The sequence below is a fragment of the Brachypodium distachyon genome, chromosome 3 (assembly GCF_000005505.3).
Source record: "Brachypodium distachyon strain Bd21 chromosome 3, Brachypodium_distachyon_v3.0, whole genome shotgun sequence".
Classification (NCBI taxonomy): Eukaryota; Viridiplantae; Streptophyta; class Magnoliopsida; order Poales; family Poaceae; genus Brachypodium; species Brachypodium distachyon.
The window spans coordinates 58178544-58200785 of NC_016133.3; the positions used below are offsets into that span (position 1 = coordinate 58178544).

General features: G+C 43.3%; 2 protein-coding genes across 10 annotated transcripts; both read left to right on the forward strand.

Moving 5' to 3' along the window:
• The first annotated feature begins 4320 nt into the window (after positions 1-4320).
• LOC100829501 (putative laccase-9) lies at positions 4321-7157 on the forward strand. The gene is made up of 5 exons (XM_003570591.4): positions 4321-4580; positions 4910-5061; positions 5213-5457; positions 5560-6657; positions 6753-7157. Exons 1-5 carry the CDS (start codon positions 4470-4472, stop codon positions 6881-6883), a joined length of 1737 nt encoding a protein of 578 aa, XP_003570639.1. The 5' UTR covers positions 4321-4469; the 3' UTR covers positions 6884-7157.
• A 2244-nt stretch (positions 7158-9401) lies between these two features.
• LOC100829808 lies at positions 9402-19165 on the forward strand. 9 transcript variants are annotated; one of them, XR_002964931.1, is made up of 18 exons: positions 9402-9573; positions 11687-11818; positions 12881-13030; positions 13162-13278; positions 13347-13431; positions 13734-13842; positions 13943-14010; positions 14103-14228; positions 14319-15021; positions 15134-15449; positions 15766-15969; positions 16053-16113; positions 16305-16421; positions 16596-16709; positions 16785-16871; positions 16944-16982; positions 18464-18586; positions 18904-19165. XR_002964931.1 is itself a non-coding variant. In XM_024461288.1 (17 exons), exons 2-16 carry the CDS (start codon positions 11703-11705, stop codon positions 16977-16979), a joined length of 2409 nt encoding a protein of 802 aa, XP_024317056.1. In that variant the 5' UTR covers positions 9402-9573; positions 11687-11702; the 3' UTR covers positions 16980-16982; positions 18464-19150. The 9 variants fall into 9 exon arrangements, 5 of the variants coding, with proteins under 5 accessions (XP_024317056.1, XP_024317057.1, XP_010236113.1 ...); XR_002964932.1 differs by having other exon boundaries at positions 18464-18582; XM_024461288.1 differs by having other exon boundaries at positions 18464-19150.
• The last annotated feature ends 3077 nt before the right edge of the window (positions 19166-22242 follow it).

Sequence of the window (22242 nt, forward strand, 5' to 3'; positions counted from 1 at the left end):
TCAAGTTGTTTCATTGTGGACCGTTCGATCGGTCTTGTATGTTTGGATGGGAGTCACAAGTCCATAGCACAAAAACCCAACGAATAGGCAGCAGATGTGCCGCTGTAGTTCAGCAAATTATTGTTTTTCTTCTCTGAAGGCCACACTCTACGCGATCGAGCTGCTACATAATATAAGTAAACAAGTCCATGTTGCTCAGGCACATGGACGCGTGCTGGCACTCTTTTTCTGAAGTAAACAAGTGGGCGATACGCCAATTGAAAGAATCTGACAACAGCATTGATATATACAACATGCAAGCATCAGTACACCTCAAATTTTCGAATCGAAATACGATCGGTACGGTTCGAGAAACAAAAGTGATAAAATCAGATTAATTGTGGATATATGTACCAATATGATACTCTTTACTATTCATCATAGGCGCATGATTTGTCCTTTTTGTTTTCTGAAGCTGTAGTCTGTAGGTGGAATCTGAATTTGAAGCTGATAAACTTCTCGATCTCTCTTCCACACTATCTGAAGAGCATGATAAATTTTTATCTTCCACGCTATCTGAAAGAGAAAACTACTCCGTATTTTTCACGAGTCATGTCACTGGCATTCCTTGTTCAAAAAGGTATCAAACCCAGAAGTAGAGAAAGGATTCCTTGGTCCTATCAAAAATAGAGAACTAATTAAGCCATGCATGCATGTGGCATTGTGGCATGGCTTTGACTCGCCACAATATTGGCATGCAGTGCGTACGTCTGGAAGAAGTCATCAGCGATGGGTGAGAAGTATAATTAACGGGACAAAGCTGGCTATGGGTTGAAATGACAGGGAGGAATAAACCATCTTCGGGTAGTTCGTACACAGGTCTAAACCTCGGTTTTGCCCACAAACTGTCGGTGAAATAGACATTTTGGCTCTCCTTTTTTTTGCATAGGCGGTCGGCTTTCTTTTCTCTCTTTACGCTGTAGCTTTGTCTCTGCCTAGAAACTAGAAAGTGGAACGTACGGAGGCTGAGTTCTCCCTGAGAAAGCGATCTGGCGAGCATTAGTTGACGTCTGGTCTTCTATCACACATGCAAGCATAAGACAAAACTAAACTAATCAAGGAAGCAAATGAACAGTAGGACACGCCTTAGACGTCCTGTCCTTATTCTTCCTCTTCAAAAAGCTCTAACTACTCTCCTACCTGGAACATTTTGTTATAGTTAGTATACAAATAATTCCCAATAAAATCATGGCCACTTGGCCAGCTCAAATAAGTTTCTGCTCTTCGATTGCTTTCGAGGAACATGCTCGATCGTTAATGCACTAGCTATCTTTGTCTGGTTTCCTGGCCAAAATGGAATGAATCCAAGGCGATTGCGGTTCCATTTTGGCTTGAGTTTTTCACTCGGTTTCTAAGGATGGCTCCCATGCATGACTGATATTATTGGATGGTCGCCTGCACATATATAATATAAGAGGATCGTCTAGAATCAGATCAGAATTGTCAGACCAGATCATAGGTGTACATTCTAAATAATTCCTCTGCGAATTCTCTACTACTCTGTTCTTCAAATGAATGGATGTAAAACGTTCGCAAATGTACTTGGTACAGGCATGCATGATAGGAAACATCCTGGCAGCTTGATTGCGGAATCGAGTTTGCAGCGCATAGAGTAGACCGGGGATTAATTAAAGCTTAGTTTATCGGCTGGATCTGGCTGCGCGCGGCGACGTGATCGCTTGATATCCTGCTGATTGGATCTGGATATATATGCAGACTGTAGCTCAAGATGGTAATGGCCCCCAAATCCGAAAACCCGTGGGTTTTTACCCCATTAGGGGACGGGTTTGGGTCAAATCTAGTCCTCGCGGGTTTGTTCATGGGTTAACAGTGAAACCCGACGGGTTTCACGGGTTTAGACCCGGGACAGCACTACCCGAACCCGATACCTAATGAAACCCGCGAAGATTTCAGTACAGCGCATATAAGTGGTCCAATCCAGGCCATATGTGAACTTGCATGAGATTGTCTATTTTTTAGAACTATGATCCGGCAGTCATCTTCGTCGGCTCTCATGTTGGCGGGGTGTGTGTGGTGTGGGTCGGTACCGGGAGAAATTCTTGGTTGGCTCATCCGACCACGACGACGGGGACGTCTTTGTACGTCTTTCTCCTTCTCTGAGACGTTGTTGAGTTACCTGCACACCACACCCGCTCGAGATTCCCGGGTGAAAACCCACAGTCCTTGGACTAGACGGCGACGGCGCCGATGGTGTCGCTTTCCCCCTTGGGGGCGTCATTGGGGGAATGCTAGATTTGCGGGTGAAGGGTGGCAGTCGCTGTTGGGCACGTGTTCTTCGGGGGCTCTGGTTTGCAACGTCGTTGACAAGGCTGGCATTTCAATGCTTCGTTTTTTCGTCTTGAAGATGGGTTGCTGGATGGTGGTGGTGGCTGATTCTGGAGCGTGCGCAGTCAGCACACTTTGAGAATTCACTTGCTCGGTTGTGCTCTTCGTGTGGCCTCCGGATTTAGGTGTTGGGTGTTGGTGCGGTCAGGGCACTCGGCTCCGATAATGGCCACACCCTCATCAGTCTTGTAGGAATAGCTTGGTGGCTTTGAGTCGATTGATCGTTGTATTCGTCTCGCCAGACTTGTAAATAATTGAATAAATTTGGCTGTGTGCATCAATTTGATGCAGAGGCCGGGGGTCTCGACCTCTTTTTCAAAAAAAAAATATGCTGCCATATTAAGTGATGTTGTCATCTTGCTGTTGTTATGTGTGAATCGTACTGAAATTATATTGTTTTTCTTTCATGTTGCTGCTGCTATTTTGGCTCTCAGTATGTATGTTACCTGACGAGTTCGGGTTCCCCGATGGGGGCGAAAAACCCGACGGGGACGGGGCTGGGAAAAATCTGAAACCCGTGACCGGGGACGGGGACGGGTCCGGGTTCAAGGTCGCGGGGATGGGTTTGGGCAGCAAATACCCGGCGGGTTTCGTCCCCGTTGCCATCCGGAGCTGTAATTAATCTTTTTTGAGGTCATCGCTGTAACTAATCTTGCTCCCTCTGGTTCACAACTTATGACGTTTAGGCATCGACAATCTTGAAAATCTCATTTTTACCCCTAGTTTCTACAACATACTTCCTCCGCTCATAAGAAGTTATAGCTTTGTCGTAAGTCAAGCTTTTGTAAATTTTGACAAACTTTATAGAAACTTTTTCAATATATCTACAACTCTAAATTAGTTACTCCCTCCGACCCATATTATTTGTCTCAAATTTGCCCAAATATGGATATATCTATATTTATAAAGCGTCTAGATACATGTAATATTTCGACAAGTAATTCCGACCAGAGGGAGTACATTAAATCCGTCATGGTGTATATTTTCATTGTATACTTATTTGATATTGTAGATGTTGGTGCATTTTCGTATAAACTTGGTCAGAATTCAAGAAATTTGACTTAGGATAAAACTAGACCTATTTATATAGGTTATATTTAGGAATAGAGGTAATACTAGTAAATTATACTAGTAATACTCCTATTTGAGAAGGGAAAAAAATCCTAAACCGCTAGACATGATATAGTACATTGCAAATATTTTCAGATCAGCCTTAGCCTGAAGCGGAGAAGGCACTTATTAAGGTCGATGCCGAGTTGCGAAATAATTAACCATACCGAGTTGCGAAATAATTAACCATACCGTTTTCATGCACCGAATGGTCCTCCACCGTCATTCATATATTGCACGCTGGTTTACAGAGAAAGCAAAGTCTGCAGACCTTTGTCGCCCAAATAAAGGCAATATCAGGCGGCTGGGCCGGGTCAATACCAGGTTACAATTCAGCGACATTTGGTAGCCTTGACGGAGCTGGCCGGGATGAGGTGCATGTACCGGCAGAAAGTGAGAGCTGAGCTTCTCAGAAGTAGACATCAGGAGTCGTGACAGATGATGTTTCTTCCTGTGATGTTCTGTGATTATAGTTTTCAGCAGGTGTTGTGTGAGTACTTACATAGTTGCATATTCATGTGGTGGTGTTTAAATTGTGCGTACATGTTGTACTTGGTTTCCTTTTTCCGGTCACGTTGAAGCTTGATTTTGCCCAACAACCGCTAACAACCCACATGTTATTTTTTCTATCCGGTAAAGGAGGATCTGGTCTCCGGCTGATCATTAATCATACTATGAACGGATTGGAATATTTTGATATTCTGAGAACTGAATGCCATGCATTATTCCCTGGTCTCGTCGGCTTGCTCTCGGCCGGCAAGTTCTTTCTCTCACAACTCCTAGTCCTATAAATACCTCATGCATCAGCTCCCAACGATCACACACATTCGAAGCTAGCTCATTGGCTCTCCTCAAACAGCAAGCTAGCTATAGGACAAGCACGTCGTAAGTGCTTGTTGCCTAGCCCGCAGCTTAGCTGATCCCGGCAAATTCTCCTACACTTGACGTACGGTCCAAATTGTTGCCGGCCGGCAATGGTGGGGGTAACTAAGATAACCATGATGCTTTGGGTACTTGGTGTGGTGTTTACATTTGGAGCTGCTGCAGTTGGTCTGGCTGAGGCCAATAACGTCCACAATTTCTATGTAAGTCTGCTTCTTCTTTTGTTCTTACACGCACTTCGTGTCCCAAGTCAACAATGGATTAGATCATGCAGAATTGTCGATGGTAAACATACAACTTTTATACCATCCGGAGCATCCATGCATCCATGCATGTTTTCGTGTAGAATACCTAATGATTTTTTACTAATTAAACATGCAACTTTTTTGAGGTTCGCAAAACATATGACTTACTGATTAGTTTCAAGAGTTTTTTATATAACAAAACAGGACTGGGAACTAGTGATTATTTCTTGTGCGAGAAAAGGCAGCACAAGGAGACTGACAACATTACTTGGTGTGATATTTTTCAGATCAAGGAGGCTAACCACCCAAGGCTCTGCAAGAACAAGACCATCCTCACCGTCAATGGGCAGTTCCCCGGCCCGACCATCACCGCTCGAAGGGGCGATGTCGTCATCGTCAACGTCTACAACCAAGGCAATAAGAACATCACCATTCACTGGTAATTGAACTTGTCTGCTTTCGACAAAAAAAAACTTGTCCGCTCATCTGGGCCGACCATTTTCAAATCGATCAAACTAACTATATATTCTTTCTTAGCCTACCTAGCAATTGTCCTTCTAACGTGTCAATGGCGTGTGTGATGTACATAGGCATGGCGTGGACCAGCCACGAAACCCGTGGTACGACGGTCCGGAGTTCATAACACAATGTCCCATCCAGCCCGGCACCAACTTCACCTACCGGATCCTCTTGTCTGACGAGGAGGGCACAATCTGGTGGCATGCACATAGTGACTTCGATCGGGCCACCGTCCACGGTGCCTTCGTCATCCACCCCAAGCATGGCAGCTTCTATCCTTTCAAGATGCCGCACAAGGAAATACCCATCATCCTTGGTATGTATGCATGTAGCTCAATTATATTAAAACATGGATCAATGTATCGTTGCCATGTGGCATGCATGTTGTGTGAATTAACCACGAGATTTGGACACGCAGGTGAGTGGTGGAAGGCCGATGTCACCCATTTGCTAGAGGAGTCCAAGAGGACCGGAGGTGAGGTTAATCTTTCAGATGCAAACATCATCAATGGCCAGCCAGGAGACTTTTTCCCATGCTCCAAGGACAATATTTTCAAGCTGCCAGTGCAAACCGGCAAGACGTACTTGCTCCGGATCATCAACGCTGGACTCACCAACGATCTCTTCTACGGCATCGCTGGGCACCTTCTCACCATTGTCGGTACCGACGGCCGCTACACAAAGCCGTTCACCGTCAAGCATATCATGATCTCACCTGGACAGACCATGGATGCGCTACTTGAGGCCGACCGTGCTATCAATGGTTCATCCAACGGGCGATACTACATGGCTGCACGGACGTTTGCATCCAACACCGCTCTTGACTTCAACAACAGCACCACCACAGCCATTCTGGAATACACAGATGCACCACCTTCTAGGCGTGCGGGGACACCTGACTTCCCCAACCTTCCTGCCAACCTCGACATGAACGCTGCAACGGAGTACACGGCCCAACTTCGGTCTTTGGCAAGCAAGGACCACCCGGTGGACGTGCCGATGCATGTCGATCATCCCATGCTCATCACCATCGCCATCAACGTGCTTCCTTGTGCACCCAATCAGACGTGTGATGGGCCAAATGGCAACCGTTTGGCAGCGAGCCTCAACAACGTCAGCTTCCAGAACCCCTCCATCGACATCTTGGATGCTTACTACAGTTCTGTCAATGGTGTGTTCGAGGCAAGCTTCCCCAACAAGCCTCCTTTCTTCTTCAACTTCACAGACACCGTCGTCCCACCGGAGCTCGAGGTAACAAAGGTCGGTACCAAGGTGAAGATGCTGAATTACGGTGACGTCGTGGAGGTGGTGTTCCAAGACACGACCATCAACGGCGCCGAGACTCACCCCATGCACTTGCATGGGTTCGCCTTCTATGTGGTAGGCAGAGGTTTTGGAAACTATGACAAGCTCAAGGACCCGGCCACATACAACTTGATCGACCCACCGTACCAGAACACAGTCACCGTGCCAAAGGCTGGATGGACCGCAATCCGTTGGCGTGCAACAAATCCTGGTGAGTTTTTAGCTTTTGGGATATGACCTTACTATAATGTTTTACGTGTTATGTTTCAGAAATCACTAACTTTTGTTCTTATTTTGGTTGGTTAGGTGTGTGGTTCATGCATTGCCACTTCGATCGTCACACTGTGTGGGGAATGAACACCGTGTTCATCGTGAAGGATGGCAAGACTCCCGACACTAAAATGATGAAGCGCCCTCCAAGCATGCCTAGGTGCTAACTGCCGTGATCCCGTCGAGCCTGGCATCACCACGCATCACAACTAATAAAATATGTTGTTGTTGATTAATTTATTCGTTAAGTGTCATTCCATCATTTTAAGCATATGTGTTTAATAAACGGATCAATTGAGATCCTAGTAAGTAGCGAGTTCATTCTTTTTCCATTTCAGCTGGGAGAGACAAGATCTCTTTTCATCACATGATGTAAGGGTCTTTGATTTGTATGTCATATTTGTTATTCAATCTATGTTTTCTAGTGATGTTTTATTACCATCAGTGTTCTATGTCTATATGGATGGGGTGCATGGGGATGTTCAATTGTGCACATATAGCCCAACAGCTGTGACGAACATGCATGTACAAATAGATGAGCTGCAGTGTGGGATTTGTGGAAGGCCTGGGAAGACACTTTTAGCTTTTATTATGAAAAAACGAAATTGGAAAGGAAAATGGCCAGTTCTCGTACAAAATTGTACATGTACTCCTAGCAACTAGTATAGCTCATTTCCCATGCATGTGCAGCACGTTTGGCTATCTATATCTTTATTTATAGCTTTCATGATATTTGTATAAATTCACTGTTTTGTTCCAGTTGATTCTATCAAACTGTATACTGTAATTAAATAACTAATCCACGGGCAATGGCTTTGACTCTTCAAATGTGATCGGCGGTAAGTCTAGAAGCCGGGGATCAATTAATGAAAAAAGTATAGCAGGTTTTGAGTTCAAATTAATGACAGGAGAATAAATCTGTAGGTACAAAGCGGTCAACTTTGTTTCCTCTCTGTTCCTTTGCCTACCTGCAAAGGGAACTTACGTACGTCCTGTAAATGGTTTCTTCTCGTAGAAAGCAATTTGGCTAGCATTACTTGACGTGTGGTCTCACACAACACATATAAGCACAAAACGAAGCGATCAAGGAAGATGAATAGTGGTACACGCCTTACTCTCAGATCGGACAACATATAGACTTCGTGCTTAACTGTCAAGCAGGATATACTGCTAAAGGAGTACTCTGCTAGCTACCTACCGTATCTATGCCTCGTGAAAGGCTGAAAGCTACCTGAAACTTTTTTGTTAGTTAGTAGATACTCTCCAATCATGGCCAGATTAAACAATTAAGCTACTGCCTTTCCCTTTCGTAAGCGTTCATGCCTATGCACTAGGAGTATAGTTAATAAGCCTCTAATTAAGCACGACTACACCTACTTGCGTCAAAATGGAGCGAATCCTATAGCTGTTTGCGAAGGTTCAGATCTCTATCTCCATCTCTAGCTGTTCGCGTTGGAGTGTAGTTCGAAGATTAACTAAAGCTTGTTTCATCGGGTGGGCGTACGTCTGCGGCCACTTGATCGACTGCTGATCTGCACGCAGGCCGCAAAGTGGGAGTATTATATTGCACTCTGACAGTCCACTTGTAGAAATCTTTCCTACGTGATGGCCGTAGTATTGAGGAAAACAAGGGAGAGACAGAGAGGTTGGAGGTGATCAATGGCCGGGTTGATCAACTAAACAGCCAATCAAAACCCGGCCAGATCACAGGCCAGCGGTGATGATCTTATAGTCAAAGGGACACAGCGGTGGAGATCACTGAATCCTGGAGTATATGCAAATGCAACTGACAACATGACATGATTTAATATATCTCCACAGAAACACAGGCCAGACATGCATGCATCAAGCATGCAATATTGCAACTGCATCCATGTACTGGACTTTGATTTTGACCGGGGCAGGCATGTGCCCCTTCTGATTGATTAATTGCGTGGGTATCCGCGTTGAATCTGGTTTGATTTGCTCAAACAACTGGTTATAGCCCACAGCTTATGATCAGGCAAAGCATGCGGGATCTGATCCCCCGCGTAGGTAGGTACCGTTAACAAAGGAGAAAAATCTGATCCCCACGTGCTTTCCATCGCTGACTGGTCCTACGTACCTACAAATGCAAATGCCGCCGTCCGTGTGGGTTGCCGCGAAGCGAGTGTGTATTCGAGGGCCCGTGGGCGGCTCTTGGCCGAAACAAACACGCACGCGCCCTAGTTAATTAACCTAGGCTCGTGAATTGAAAATCATCGCACATCCATTCATTTGCTCGAGATTACTTTCAGAGCTTACTTTGGTCGGTTATTAGGTGTGTGTGGTTCATGCATGTATGTCCGTCACTTTGATCGATTAAAGCCATGAAGTGCTTTAGATCATAAATAAACAGTACTCCCTCCGTCCCAAAATAAACGAATGGAATATTACTTCACTCATTTCGGAACAGAGGAAATACAATAAACGAGTATTTTTTTTTTTAGCGAAACGAGTATTCTTATATGGGGTAACTTTTAAATCTCTTTTGGGCTGGGAAGTGTGTTTTGCTACTTGGACGGTCCAGCAATCCTCCGGAATGCAACTTTTAGCTTGTTTGGGCCTGGCCCATCTGGCCTGCTCATGCAAAAGCACCATCGTGCCAAGCGGAAACCCGGAATGCGGTTGCCGAGTGCTCGGCCAGGCCCGCGTCAGCAGTTGCTCGTGCACAGAGGTGGGCTAGGGTTGGTTATTCGCCTTCTCGCCCTCCGCTTCTCCTCACCGCACTCTCGTCCGACCTTCCGGCTCTCCCCCTGCAGATCTCGCCCCTCGACGCCGCCCACACCGCCGCCGGCGCCGGCGCCCGAATTCCCGGCGGGCCTCGCCGCCCGTGGAGGTACAGATTCCCCTCCGCCTCCTTCTTCTCCCGTTGCTGCCCCCCATCCTCTCACGTCGCCCTCATCCTGTCGGCCCTCTTCGGTCCACGCCCACGAACCCTAGGGATTGAGATCCCCTCCCTCCCCACATCACGCGGTTGCTGAACCTTGCCGTCCGCCGGCGCACCTGTTGGGCGGTGTATTTGCAGCTGTGGTCCACCGCTCCTCCTGGTCCCCGAATCCCCGAAGGTAGAGCTACCCCCGCCGTTACTCGTCCCCTCCCACCACGATTGCGTTCCCCCATGTTTATGGTCGCTTGTGAGCTGTGGCCTTCGTTCTTCTCGAATTTGCCCGACCAACCTGCTAGATCTCAGCTTCTATGGTTATTCCGGCCACTAATTTGGCGGGTATCGGAGGCTAGGGTTCGACTCGTTTTTCGTCGACCACCGTCTGGTGACTGTTGGATGTTGCTATACTTGCTTTAGATCTGCACGCAATCTTCGAAATGATGCCCAGTCGGGTGGGGCACAAGTTGTGGTGGTGACAAGTGAAATGTTGATTTCTGGTAGAAGCTTGGAGTTAGCGATTGGCGTGGTTTTGTTGCCTTGCTCAGGACGTTACGGGGGTGCGATCTTGGCATTCTGATACGTTAGGGCATCCGCCAATAGTAAAGTTGGCGTCATCTAGAGTCGATGGGAAAATAACACGGACAATAGGTTGTGTCTTTAGACTTACTGTAAATGATCTGTTAGCTTAAATGCGATGATGTATAATTGTAAATAGGTCGACTCTTGGCTGACTCTTAGTCGATTCTTGCTGTCTGACTCTTTGTGACTCTTCATGAAGAGTCAGTTCTCTTCCCTCTCCTACTTCTCTTTCCTCCACATCTACTAACTTCAAACAAGAGTCAATTAAGAGTCAGCCTTTGCGGCAGCAATATTAGAGTCGCCATTGACTCTCCACGTCATCTAGAGTCGACGACAAAATAATGCATATAATAGGTTGTGTCTTTAGAGTTACTATAAATGATTTGTTAGCATTAAATGCGATGATGTACAATGGTAAATAGGTCGACTCTTAGCTGACTTTTTGTTGATTCTTTCCTTAAGAGTCTGACTCTTCACGAAGAGTCAGCTCTCTTCTCCGTATTTTTTTCTCCTTCCTCCACACAAGCAAATTTCAAAGAAGAGTCGGTTAATAGTCAGCCTTTGCAGATGCCCTTAGTATTGCTCCTTTATAGAAGTGCATAAAATAGGATTCTCCGTATAGCCGTACTTTCACCCCTGATTTCTTTCCTTTTGTTGGCACAGTTGTCTTGGTGCCCGTCAATACTCATTTCGTACTCAGTGCTGAATCGTGTTTTTTTTATCTTAACGATTCACTCTGTACCTATTGGGCTCTGCCCGCTTTAGACATCTTTCCTTAGGAGGTGAACCCCACGTCCAATACTTTTCTGGCATGCATTTGTGATGCATGCTACTAAAACTGAATAAATGCTATAGTGCCGAAAGGGAAGATGGTTCCATTTTTACCTGTTCGTAGCGTTATTGAACACACATGTGTTGTGGAAATTAAATGTTACTTTGAATATCTTGGCAATCCGTAGTGTCCCTAATAGTCTAAAAGACATCTCTGATAGGAAATATATTGTAGGAACAAATTACAAATATGCTATTATAATGTTTGTCCAGCCAGATCCATACTAAAGCAGAAGCACAGGTCCGAGAAAAAGCAGGCACAAAAGGTTAAAACAAAAATGTTGCAAGGGGTTGTCCCATTTAAGTTCTGATAATAATAGCTGCTGCTTGCTATGTCTTGATAATTGTTACACGGCTATTATAATTGATTATTCCATTTTGCAAATTGCTACATGTCATGTTGCCTTTAATCTAAATTCGCATCATCTGTATATGTAGAATTATACCCAAGGTAGTTAACTAAGATGCGAATGTGCTACGAAAAGGCTCATGAATTTTTGACAGTTTGTACCACTGGTGTCTAGTTGGGCTTCTACTGGCAATATGTGCACTTTAATATTTTGGGTTCCAAAGAATATCTTATGATGAGATGCAGTGTTAAGCCACCTTCCATTGGGATCTAACATTATTGTTTGGTGGTTTCTTTGCTTAATAGTAGGTGAATATATTAAATGACTGAAATGGCTGAAAATTGGATAGAAGGCTCGAAGCATACTTCTGCTCCGGCGTCATTTTCTGGGTCAGTTCCTAGATATCAAACCTCTTCACCAAGAAAATCAAGGCAAAGGTAAATTGTACTTCCAATCATTATCTATTTGCATTTTTTGCTAGAAAAGTGACCCTGTCACACAAGAATTTAGCTGGTAGTAATTAGTACTACATTGAGAGCATGTGTCAAAAAAAGTTGCATGTTGTGAACCAATGTATACTTTCTGTTCTGTAACTTTCTGATCGTATGATGCGAACCAAATGCTGCATGAATGTGAAATATTTGACTTATGACAGGACACGAATGAGTCAATTCAGTAGCCTAAAATACATTGCATCTCGTTAACAGATGTGTATGTTCAATCCTGTAGCTTCCTTCTGAGCCTAAAATTGACATCCTTTCTAGAAAATTACCACTAAAAATGATAGCATGGTTCCAGGCTGCTGACCCTAAAGGCCTGTTGTGTCGGATGAACCATCATACAGTATTCACAATGGCAGAAATATCAGAAATGGCTAGTGACATGAATTGACATTTTTTCTTGATCGTCACTTGAGAAAATACTTGATTCTGTCACCTAGTAGCAACTAACCAATTTGCTAGTCTCATGACTCATGAGGCTCAGCCCTGTTTGGTATCCGTTGTTTTAGGAAATAATGCTAGTTGGCTAGTTGCTAAAGTCGCCGCCTATGATACTACCCTGAGCGTTATTAATGCCACTGTTCTTGTTTTGTTTCTAGTGCTGTAAAATATGCTAGGGTGATCAAGATGCTATCTTACATTGCATCAGCTCTTAGTGCCTATGGCTGCGGTACCCCTTGCCCCTGTGATCAATTCTTTGAAAATAAACTGCACGGATCTTTTTCTGAATATTGTTGCAAGTAGAGCTGCAACTTTGTGACCCTCAGGGTACCCTTTGACCCTCCTTAGTTCAACCAAATGAGCTAAAGTTTTAAAATGACATAACTTTTTGAAAAACTAGTTCATTTGTTACTAAGGAGGGTCAAAGGGTACCCTGAGGGTCACCATGTTGCACCTCTAGTTGCAAGGATTATTTGATAAAAGTTTGCTAGCAGTAACATATTAAAAGGGTTCCTTTTTAATAATATATATATCCGTTTTCTTGTCCATTATCATCAGAAACATCTTTCATCTGTTAAGTCATCGAGAGGTCTCCCCTCGAACCAAACACCAAGCTAAAAGACATTGGAGTAAACCTCCTACTGGCGACACTGGTTTCACTGAGTTGAGATATTCAGCTTCAGATGCTAAGCATGATTTATTTTCATGGTAAGGAAGCTCTCTTTTCACTAGTTAAAACATGGACTCTGTACTATATCTGTAATCATGGGTTGCAGATTTTATTCTTGCAGTCTGATGTCTATATCACGAGCTAATTTTTCTAAACTTGATATATACAGGGCAGAATCACAGTCCCTTCATCGTTGGTCTGCGAAGTATTGCCCTCTTCAGCCACCCCCTAGGTCAACTATTGCAGCTGCATTCAGTTCGGATGGGAAAACACTTGCATCTACACAGTAAGTTTTTTGACTTGCAAATATATGAATTAACATAGTTGTGTGAACTAACTATCTCTTTTCTCCAGTGGGGACCACACTGTTAAAATAATTGACTGCCAAACAGGGAAATGTTTGAAAGTGTTGGGTGGACATCGACGCACACCCTGGGTGGTATGTCTATTGATACTGGCATGACTTTTTAGTGAATTTAGAAAGGAAGCAAGCTATTGAATAAATGTTGAACAAACGGCCCTAAAAGTGATGTTGCTCAATTTTTTTTGAAATAGTTGTGCCAATGAATTCCAGTTTCTTGCCCCTGTCGTTTTTGCAGTAGGCAGCATACTAAAAAAATAAGTGTGATTTTGCAAAATTATATGAAAATTGAAAAATGGACATCAATAATTTATTTTTCTGTTTATTGCTAGTCAATAATACCCCAAAAGCATGTGTATGAAGCTGCTGTTCTATTGCAGGTCAGATACCATCCATTACATTCTGATATACTTGCCAGTGGGAGTTTGGATTATGAAGTCCGTCTCTGGGATGCTAATACGTCAGATTGTATTGTATCTCACGACTTCCGTAATATCCTCAAACAGTCTCCAACCCCATATGTCATTGTTACCTTCTATCCACTGGCATCTCTAAAGCTACACTAACTTTCTATTATGTCCCTTTGCAGACAGGCCAATTGCATCCATTGCATTTCATGCACTGGGGGATATCCTGGCAGTTGCATCAGGTCACAAAGTAGGACCGATAGTGTTGAACTCCTAGCAAGAAAAGTCTTTATTTATTTTATATACAGCTGATAAATAACTTCTACCTAATTTCTGTGTCAGTTGTTCATATGGAAGTACAATAATCGAGAGGAGGTTTCTGCCCCGTCCATTATATTAAGAACCCGCCGTTCATTGAGAGCTGTGCATTTTCACCCTCATGGTGCTCCATATCTTCTAACAGCGGAGGTAGAAATGTAGAATGTGAATATCTTGTGTTCTGCTTGTACGCCTTCCTGTTATATCTTGTTGTTTACTCATCTGTACCTTGAACTTCAGGTTAATAATCTTGATGCTGCAGACTCACAGCTGACCCGTGCAACATCTACTGGCTATGCAAACTATCCCCCGGCGTTGTTTTTTGCAAATGTTAACTCCAGAGGCTATCCACATCTTGAGTCTAGCATGTCATCACCATGCCTAATTTGGCCTGCATTCCTCAGGGATGATGGAAGTCTATATATTCCTCGCGGTGATTTGGCTAGTAGTTCAACCAATGTGCAGCAGAGTTCACCATCTTTAGCTCAAAATTTGTTGGCATCAGATGCTGAAAATCAGCAGTCTGACCAGTTTGTGACCCCTATGGACATATGCCCAGGGGAACCTTCTGCATCTAATGATATAGTTGATAATTCTTCTGCAGCTGGATTAAGTGCAATTCAAATGCATGCTGATAGGGGTCAAACGGACTCAAGATTGCAGGGCAGTAGCTCTTCTAGTAGTCTTGAGAGGTCTAGTGCTAGAGATGATGTTCCAATGGCTTCAACCAGCACCAGCGTGCCAATTCCAGCAATAGCCAGACCTTCAGGACCTGCTGTTAACCGTCTTCCAACGAACTCATTCACCACTTCTAGTGGGTTAGATGTTCAGATGTTCCTAAGAAATTCAGAGGGTGGAAATCACCATCACGATCTGTTCAGTGACTCGCGTAGCTGGGAGCTGCCTTTTTTGCATGGTTGGTTGATGGCCCAAAACCACACAGGTTTGCAAACTCCTTCTGAACAATGATGTCATTAAAAATCTACTTCTGTGGTGTTACTGTAACCAATAACTTGGCTAGGGAATCACAATGCATGGATTATTTGAATTTCCAGGTGTTCCATCATCGCTTCCTATAGCCACTGGAAGTACCAGAGGATCAAATCGACGTTATGATTCACGCCCTCATGCTTTTTCTTCTGTACCTGGGGTTGGGAGTTCACTTCTGGGTCCACAAATCGATGAGGCTGAGGCTCATGTTGCCTCCTTAGGTGTTGGATCAGAACTTACTACCTCACTGTTTGCTGCCGGTGCTGCTGAATTACCTTGCACAGTGAAGCTTAGAGTGTGGCGGCATGATATCAAGAATCCATGTAGTGCATTAGAAACCGCGGCATGCTGCTTGACAATCTCTCACGCCGTTCTTTGCAGGTGAACCAGTGTGATTTGTTTTCTTTTATTCGCTTTTCCCTGTACAACACAAGTTGTTTCCTTCCTATTATTTGCCAGTGTCTTCACTGTTGTACTATATACAAAAGATGGATCTTTACTTGTTATGTCATTTCTGAACTTGTACAGAACCAATGGTAAGGAATCAACCGATGCATATTTGGTAATGCTATAAAAAAGTTCTAAATAGAATGCACATAACATATCTTGTAGACTTGTCTAACGACAATTGTGCTTTTCTGTTAGATGAAGTGAGTTGGCACTTCTATACTTACTCGTAAGTTATTAATTATTGCAGTGAAATGGGTGCCCATTTCTCCCCTTGTGGACGGTTTCTGGTAGCTTGTGTTGCATGCATGTTGCCTCAAACAGAAGGTGACCAGGGTAGCCAGTTACCTGTTCAGTACGATTCTACAGGGCCTGGAACATCACCAACTCGTCACCCACTTCCCTCTCACGGAGTTATTTATGAGCTTCGGGTTTATTCTCTTGAAGAGGCAACGTAATGTTTCTCACTGTTGACTGTTCTATTATCACAGTCTGTTCTATCTGATTTGAAGTTGTGGAAATGTAATCTCATTGCAGGTTTGGAGAAATTCTCACGTCAAGAGCAATAAGGGCGGCTCATTGTTTAACTTCCATTCAGGTTATTTTCTTCACTTCTGTTCGAATGTGTTTGCATCTTTTTCTTTTTGTTGAGAAAAGAAAGTGTGATTGATGTCTCAAACATTGTTATTTAGCAGACTTTTGTATTGCAGACCACCTGGGAAATACTGGGCTTCGTTTATGCAATCGTCGCAATTTAATGAGCCTAATATCTTTTTATTTTGGATGCAGTTTTCGCCTACTTCAGAACACATACTATTAGCATATGGTCGTCGTCATAGCTCGCTGCTTAGGAGCATTATCATGGACGGAGAGACGACTGGAATTCCTGTATATACTATCTTGGAGGTACACACGATTTGCTTTGTTCAAAGCATAAGTTGCAATCAGTACCGATGGGCTGGCTAAATTATTTTTTTGTTGCATGGAATTCAAAACGTTTTGCGTATTATTGTTCATTACTCCTGTCCTGGGCTCCTGGCTATGATGTAATCTCACTGTTCTTTTTCTCCATTTATTAAGGTTTATAGAGTTTCGGATATGGAGCTGATAAGAGTTCTTCCGAGTGCTGAAGATGAAGTAAATGTCGCATGCTTTCATCCTTCTCCTGGAGGTGGTCTTGTTTATGGGACTAAGGTGAATCGAGAATTAGATCATCAACAAATGTGGTTTATTATTTGTTACTGATGCTTCCATTGGTTTAAATTATAGGAAGGGAAGCTCAGGATTCTACAGCACAATGGTGCAGACGCTGCAAGCCTGGGGCTAAATTGCTTTATTGAGGAAAATATGCTTGAGGTAGCAAGCAAGATCCCCTCCCCATGTTATTCTGTTACAATGCAACACCCCAACCAATTTGAATGCTTGTAGGGGACTCACTTGTATGCAGCGTATCCTACAAGTTGACAGGTGCAATCTGGTGGTTTAAAAGTCACTTTTTTTCTTCTACAACATACATACGATGTACATGCCAATTCACGTCCAAATTTGATCTGCACATATATAAAAGAAAAGAAGACAAATTCTGTCAGAATGCATCTAACCACTTGAAGGATTTCATACAAGTTACTCGGTGGTTGTTGTAGTGAAGTTTTAGTCCAACAATGCAAGTTTAAATTGAGTTGTACTCGCATGTAAGGCATGTATGACAGATACTTGCCATCTGGATGCCATTCTGGGGTCTTGATTGACTAGGCACCATTTTATGGGTTGGAGGCATGTATGGGCATCAGGCAAAAGAGCCATCCTAGGGCTGGAACCAGTTAAAAGAAAAGGATTGTCATGCGTTGTGGTGGTAAAGGTGCGGAGACCGGGGATAGGAGTATAGTACACTTGCCCTTGTCTAGCTGCTCGTACGCCTAGCCCCTGGCATGGGTTAGAGAGGCTCTGAGGCTTAGGGCCTGCTTGGATTTTTGTATTTTTAATGGCAGGGCTGGTATTTAGTTCTAACTTTGGGGGGAGTTGAACTAAATGCCAACCTATCTCACAACAACTACAACAATCCAAACAGGGCCTTAGTCACTTACACCGTAGAACATGCATGTTCTCCCTTTTGTAGGAAAGACTCGTTGGCGCCTAAGAATAGGTCTGGACTTTCCTAAAAAAAATGTTACTATCTTCCTGTTCAGACCTATCTCTTCTCTTGCCGTCGTTACTTTATTTCTCCCTAATGTAGGGTGTGTTCAGATGGTGGCCAATGTTAATCCTACCAAATATTTGGTAATGACCAATATTTTTGTCATTGTTTGGATAATAGCCTAACTTTTTGGCAAGCCAAATGCCCCATTACCAACTCTAATTCATTTTCCTTGCCAACTTTGGCCAACTCATGAGCTACCAAAATCTCGACCAAAGTTTTTGCTAGCCAAATATTGGCCAGGCAATTTGGGCTAAAACCAAACATACCAATGATAGTTGGTTGCCGCGCCCTTGACGCACTCCTTGTCCTTAGACCAGCCCATGCATACTCGGCCCATGACATTACAACCCTTTGAACTTCCAGCTTGTCACAAGCTGCTCTCGTGTGCGACGGTTGCCAGTTGCTAAAGGTCTGGAGACTGGGGATATGGCACTTGCCCTCACCTAGCTGCCGGCAGGGCCTAATCCCTGGTGTGTTCATAGAGGCTCTAAGACTTAGTTCCATGTTTATACTAATTTATTGCTTGAATCATAAATGAATTGATGGTGTCCCTTTATACAGGGTTGGCTCTTGATCGTATCATTGTCCATACTCCAGTCCAGACACATGCTTTGGATTGATTGATTGTTTGTTTTTACAAAATTGTTTCATTTTGCTTGTACCGGACTACCGGGTTCAGTTCTAATTGCCTGGGATGCTCCTGAGCACTTGTATTGGTTTTGATAGACAGGAATTAACTTTGTCATTGTAGGTTCAGAGATATGCATTGGAAGGCTGAAGAGATCCTCGAGCTAATAAGCCTCGAACTAAGTCATGTCATGGCAGCTGATTCTCCACTTGTCTGTTCAAGTGTCTGCCCCTTACCTTTTGGTAGGTACGAGTTTATGAGCCCTATATGTTGTATATATGAGAAATCAATGGAAATTTCTCCACAAATGTTACTGACGCCTGCCCATGACAAAGATAGGCTGTCTTCTTCATCTCATTGTTAGATATGTACATGGAATACATAAGTTGCCTTCTGATAACAATTGGATAATTGTTACAACTACTTAGCCTAACTGGTTCAGTTGTGGGATTCAAGTGCTGTCCGTTTGCAATGAAATTACGCAATAAAGTGATCTATTGCTGCTCCAGAGATTGCAAAGGGTCGACTCTAATGGTACATCATTTCTGCAACTTTTAACTCAGGTCTGTGCACAGGCGGTGTGAAGATGTAAATTGATACGTTCATCGTTTCTGTCAAGTCCAGTGACTCTGTAATTATAAACCTGTACATGTATGTCTCCAATCAGCTGAAAAAAAGTTCTGTTGTATTTTAGAACGTTAACAATCCCATCCCTTTCAAGCTTTATTGTGAGAAATATTTTTGCTCAGTGTTCAACTGTCCTCACCGAAGGCAACTATTTAAACACCAATCTTCATATTAGTTGATGGACCTGTTCTTCTTTTACTTTACATTTTATCATGAATTGTCAAAACAGTTTTTTAAAGGGTATGTGCTTATCTAACAATCCCTGCATGCCTTCAGCGTTGTATTCATTACTTTACAATGGGGGCTGCCGGGATGTGGTGTCCCTTCTGATCCGTACATTCTTAACAAGCAAAAAGTTAAGCTTTTTAGTAGGACAAGAACAGCTTTCCAAACTTATATCGATCCATACTTTTCTCAATGTTCTACGAACAACAGGTTTGAGACATTTCTGATTATTCCTGCCATGGTACAACAGCTAATTCATGGCCCGGTTTTATGAAATGCAAATAAGTATTCTGCATTATATTTGTCATCAAAGTACTGGTAACTATCATCATGACCAATTGGTTTCCCTAATTTTTTTTTTAGAAAAATCATGTCCAATTGGTGCAACAGGACAACATGATTAACCAGTTTTAACATTAGTGTACAGTATTCTTCTTGTACAATTATGTTGGATACAACATATATCTCTACCCTGGTTCAACTTATTTTTGAGGACACCTTAGAGGGAAAGGGACTTCCTGCATTTCATTATAGAAAAAATAGAATTGCCCGGTTAATTAGAATAAACCGGCAGAAAACCCGATAAAAAGGGACGAAGCCCCATTGATGGACAAAACGACAGAAACGAGGAAGCAAACACACAACCTACACTCCAACACATCAACGGAAGCAACCGTAGAAGATCCCTGCCGCATCGAAAAGCCACATCGCACCCACCAAAATAATGGATGAAACACCTACAAAAGCAACACTCTTGGAGCATGCCAAAATAATGGATGAAACATTTGTTTTTTTTTTCAAATTATAGTTGACCCCCGTAGCCAACACCGGAGGCCTTGGACGACGTTGATTTGGCTCGCCAATGGTGAATCCAGCTCACCAAAGGCTAGGCACGAAGCTAAGAAAAAGCATAATTGGTACCGGTCTTCTAAATGTATGTGTGTCATTGCATATTTATTTGTGGAAGCAATTTGTTTATTTTAAACTAGATTAGTGAAAAGTCATTGGTGACCAATGCTTGCGTGGTAGCTCCGTCCCTGCCAAAGGCTTGTCGAAGCAGATCAGGCAGCCACAAACTCAACGACGGGACTCTGAGTTCTACCATGAGATCTGTCAACTGAGCTCCCCGGGAGAGATAGCCGGCAACCAAAATTAATGAAAGAAGGCACGCAGAGGCTAACAAACTTTAGGTGGGAAAGAGAGACAGATGTGGGAGAAGATTCATACGGGAGAAAAAAGTGGCTGAGACCTCAGATGCACGGTTGGTTGATGGGAATCGTTTCCCGATCTTGATTTGTGATTTAATTGGCGTGGTCAAGATCGACAACAAGCTAGGCAGTCAGCGGCTCATCACAACGCTTGGCCCACTACACGCAGAATTAATTGGTTTAGCCAAAATCGTCAGCGAACCCGTACGATAAAAATTAAGATGCTATGAAAAAAACAATGAAAAAGATAATTGTCATTCTAAGTTTTAAGCATAAATAATTTGTAAAGACCGTAGCATGAGCAATTAACGAGTTTATTCTATAATCTGCTGCCATTAGTTAGCCGACCAGGTTTATGAGAATCCACGTCAACGGCAAATGCAGCTCTAAACTTACCGAGCGATACCACTCTCAACGCAGCCTGTAAATTAAAATGAAGTAGCGGAATGGAGCTATGCGGTGCTCCGTTGCCGGAACCACGACGAAATGATGAGCGTACGAGCGTCCTACTGGCAGTTTTACTTTTGAAATTATAATTTCTAGGATAGCTCACCACGTTTGTCACGCGGTGCGTCCCCCTAGCTGGCAGGAATACTTACTGGATGGACCACCCCGATTAAGTCCCCACGCGGTGTGACCAAGCTAATTAAGATGCAAACGAAAAACAAAACCACGTTTCTTATTTTATATATTGTTATTCTCGACAGGAGCCAATGGGTCGACCGATGACATGTGAACGGCCCAATCAAAAAATCGCAGTTGATCGTGTATGTATATACGTACTGGTCGGTCGATCGACGACAGTTATCCTTCTCTCGTGACTCCAGCTAAGCTCTACAGGCTGATTGGATCGAGCATGCACTTGTATATATGTTCGTGGCTTCGTAGGGAACCACATATAGCAGCTGTTTCTCTCTTTAGAAAAAGATATATAAACCTTGCTTGTTGGCACACGGGCCCTGTAGATAGATTGATCAAGATTTGATTTTGGTAAGAGCTTCTTTCGTTCGCATGGCCTCTCGGTAAAAAGAAAAAAAGAAAATCACAGCATGACATGTTAATTTCCAGAAAAAAAAAAAACCTGGGAGCCTTTCTCCTGCTGTGCTTGTGCGATATGCTTGCTCTCCACCGAGAGGCCAAAAAGAAACATGCATGAGATACGCGGAGAAAGGCTTAGAAGCTTACAGGTAAAGAATTCGCTATGCATGACACTATGGCTTGCTCAGCAGCTGCTAACAGCCCACTATATTACTATCATCAGGCAAGGCAGGATCGATTTGTACCCCGCAGCGCAGTGGCGGACCCAACTTTGTCATATTGGGTGGGGCTAATACACTGCAGCTCTATTTTTTTTCTATTTTTCTCAATTATTTCTACTAGTAAAAAGTAAGTTCCACGATCCATTTCCCTATGCACCTGCCATTAGCCCTTGCATTGGAATGTCAAAATGACCCTCTTAACCAGTCTACAAAGTAATAGACCATCCTTGTTTTTAAAGCAACAGATCATCCTAGAGCCAGAATCAACACACAATAATTGTCTTAGAATTTCTCTACTTACACAACCTCCAGAGACTATAATCGTCCGAAACGCAGGGGGCCGGTACGAGCGGTAACTTAGGGCATGTACAATAGTTGATAAGACTGTCTTATCTTAGACATTTCACGTCAATTAGAAAATAAAACAAAACATGTTGTACAATGAGTTATCTCTTAGTGTTCTATCTTAAAATTAATGTTTAGATGAATAAAATTAACTAAATAAATGCTAAAAAAAGTTGAAATCTAGTACAATGGTAAATTTGTTTTATCTTTGCGTTATCATTCTTGTGAAGAGATCATC

Excerpts from the sequence above, each read along its gene's own strand:
- LOC100829808 (XM_024461288.1), top strand. The coding sequence starts at position 11,703 with ATGACTGAAATGGCTGAAAATTGGATAGAAGGCTCGAAGCATACTTCT. Across the intron at positions 13,843-13,942 it reads TATTGTATCTCACGACTTCC|ACAGGCCAATTGCATCCATT; the intron begins GTAATATCCTCA and ends GTCCCTTTGCAG. Across the intron at positions 16,710-16,784 it reads GTCTTGTTTATGGGACTAAG|GAAGGGAAGCTCAGGATTCT; the intron begins GTGAATCGAGAA and ends TTTAAATTATAG.
- LOC100829501 (XM_003570591.4), top strand. The coding sequence starts at position 4,470 with ATGGTGGGGGTAACTAAGATAACCATGATGCTTTGGGTACTTGGTGTG. Across the intron at positions 4,581-4,909 it reads ATAACGTCCACAATTTCTAT|ATCAAGGAGGCTAACCACCC; the intron begins GTAAGTCTGCTT and ends GATATTTTTCAG. Across the intron at positions 5,458-5,559 it reads GGAAATACCCATCATCCTTG|GTGAGTGGTGGAAGGCCGAT; the intron begins GTATGTATGCAT and ends TTGGACACGCAG.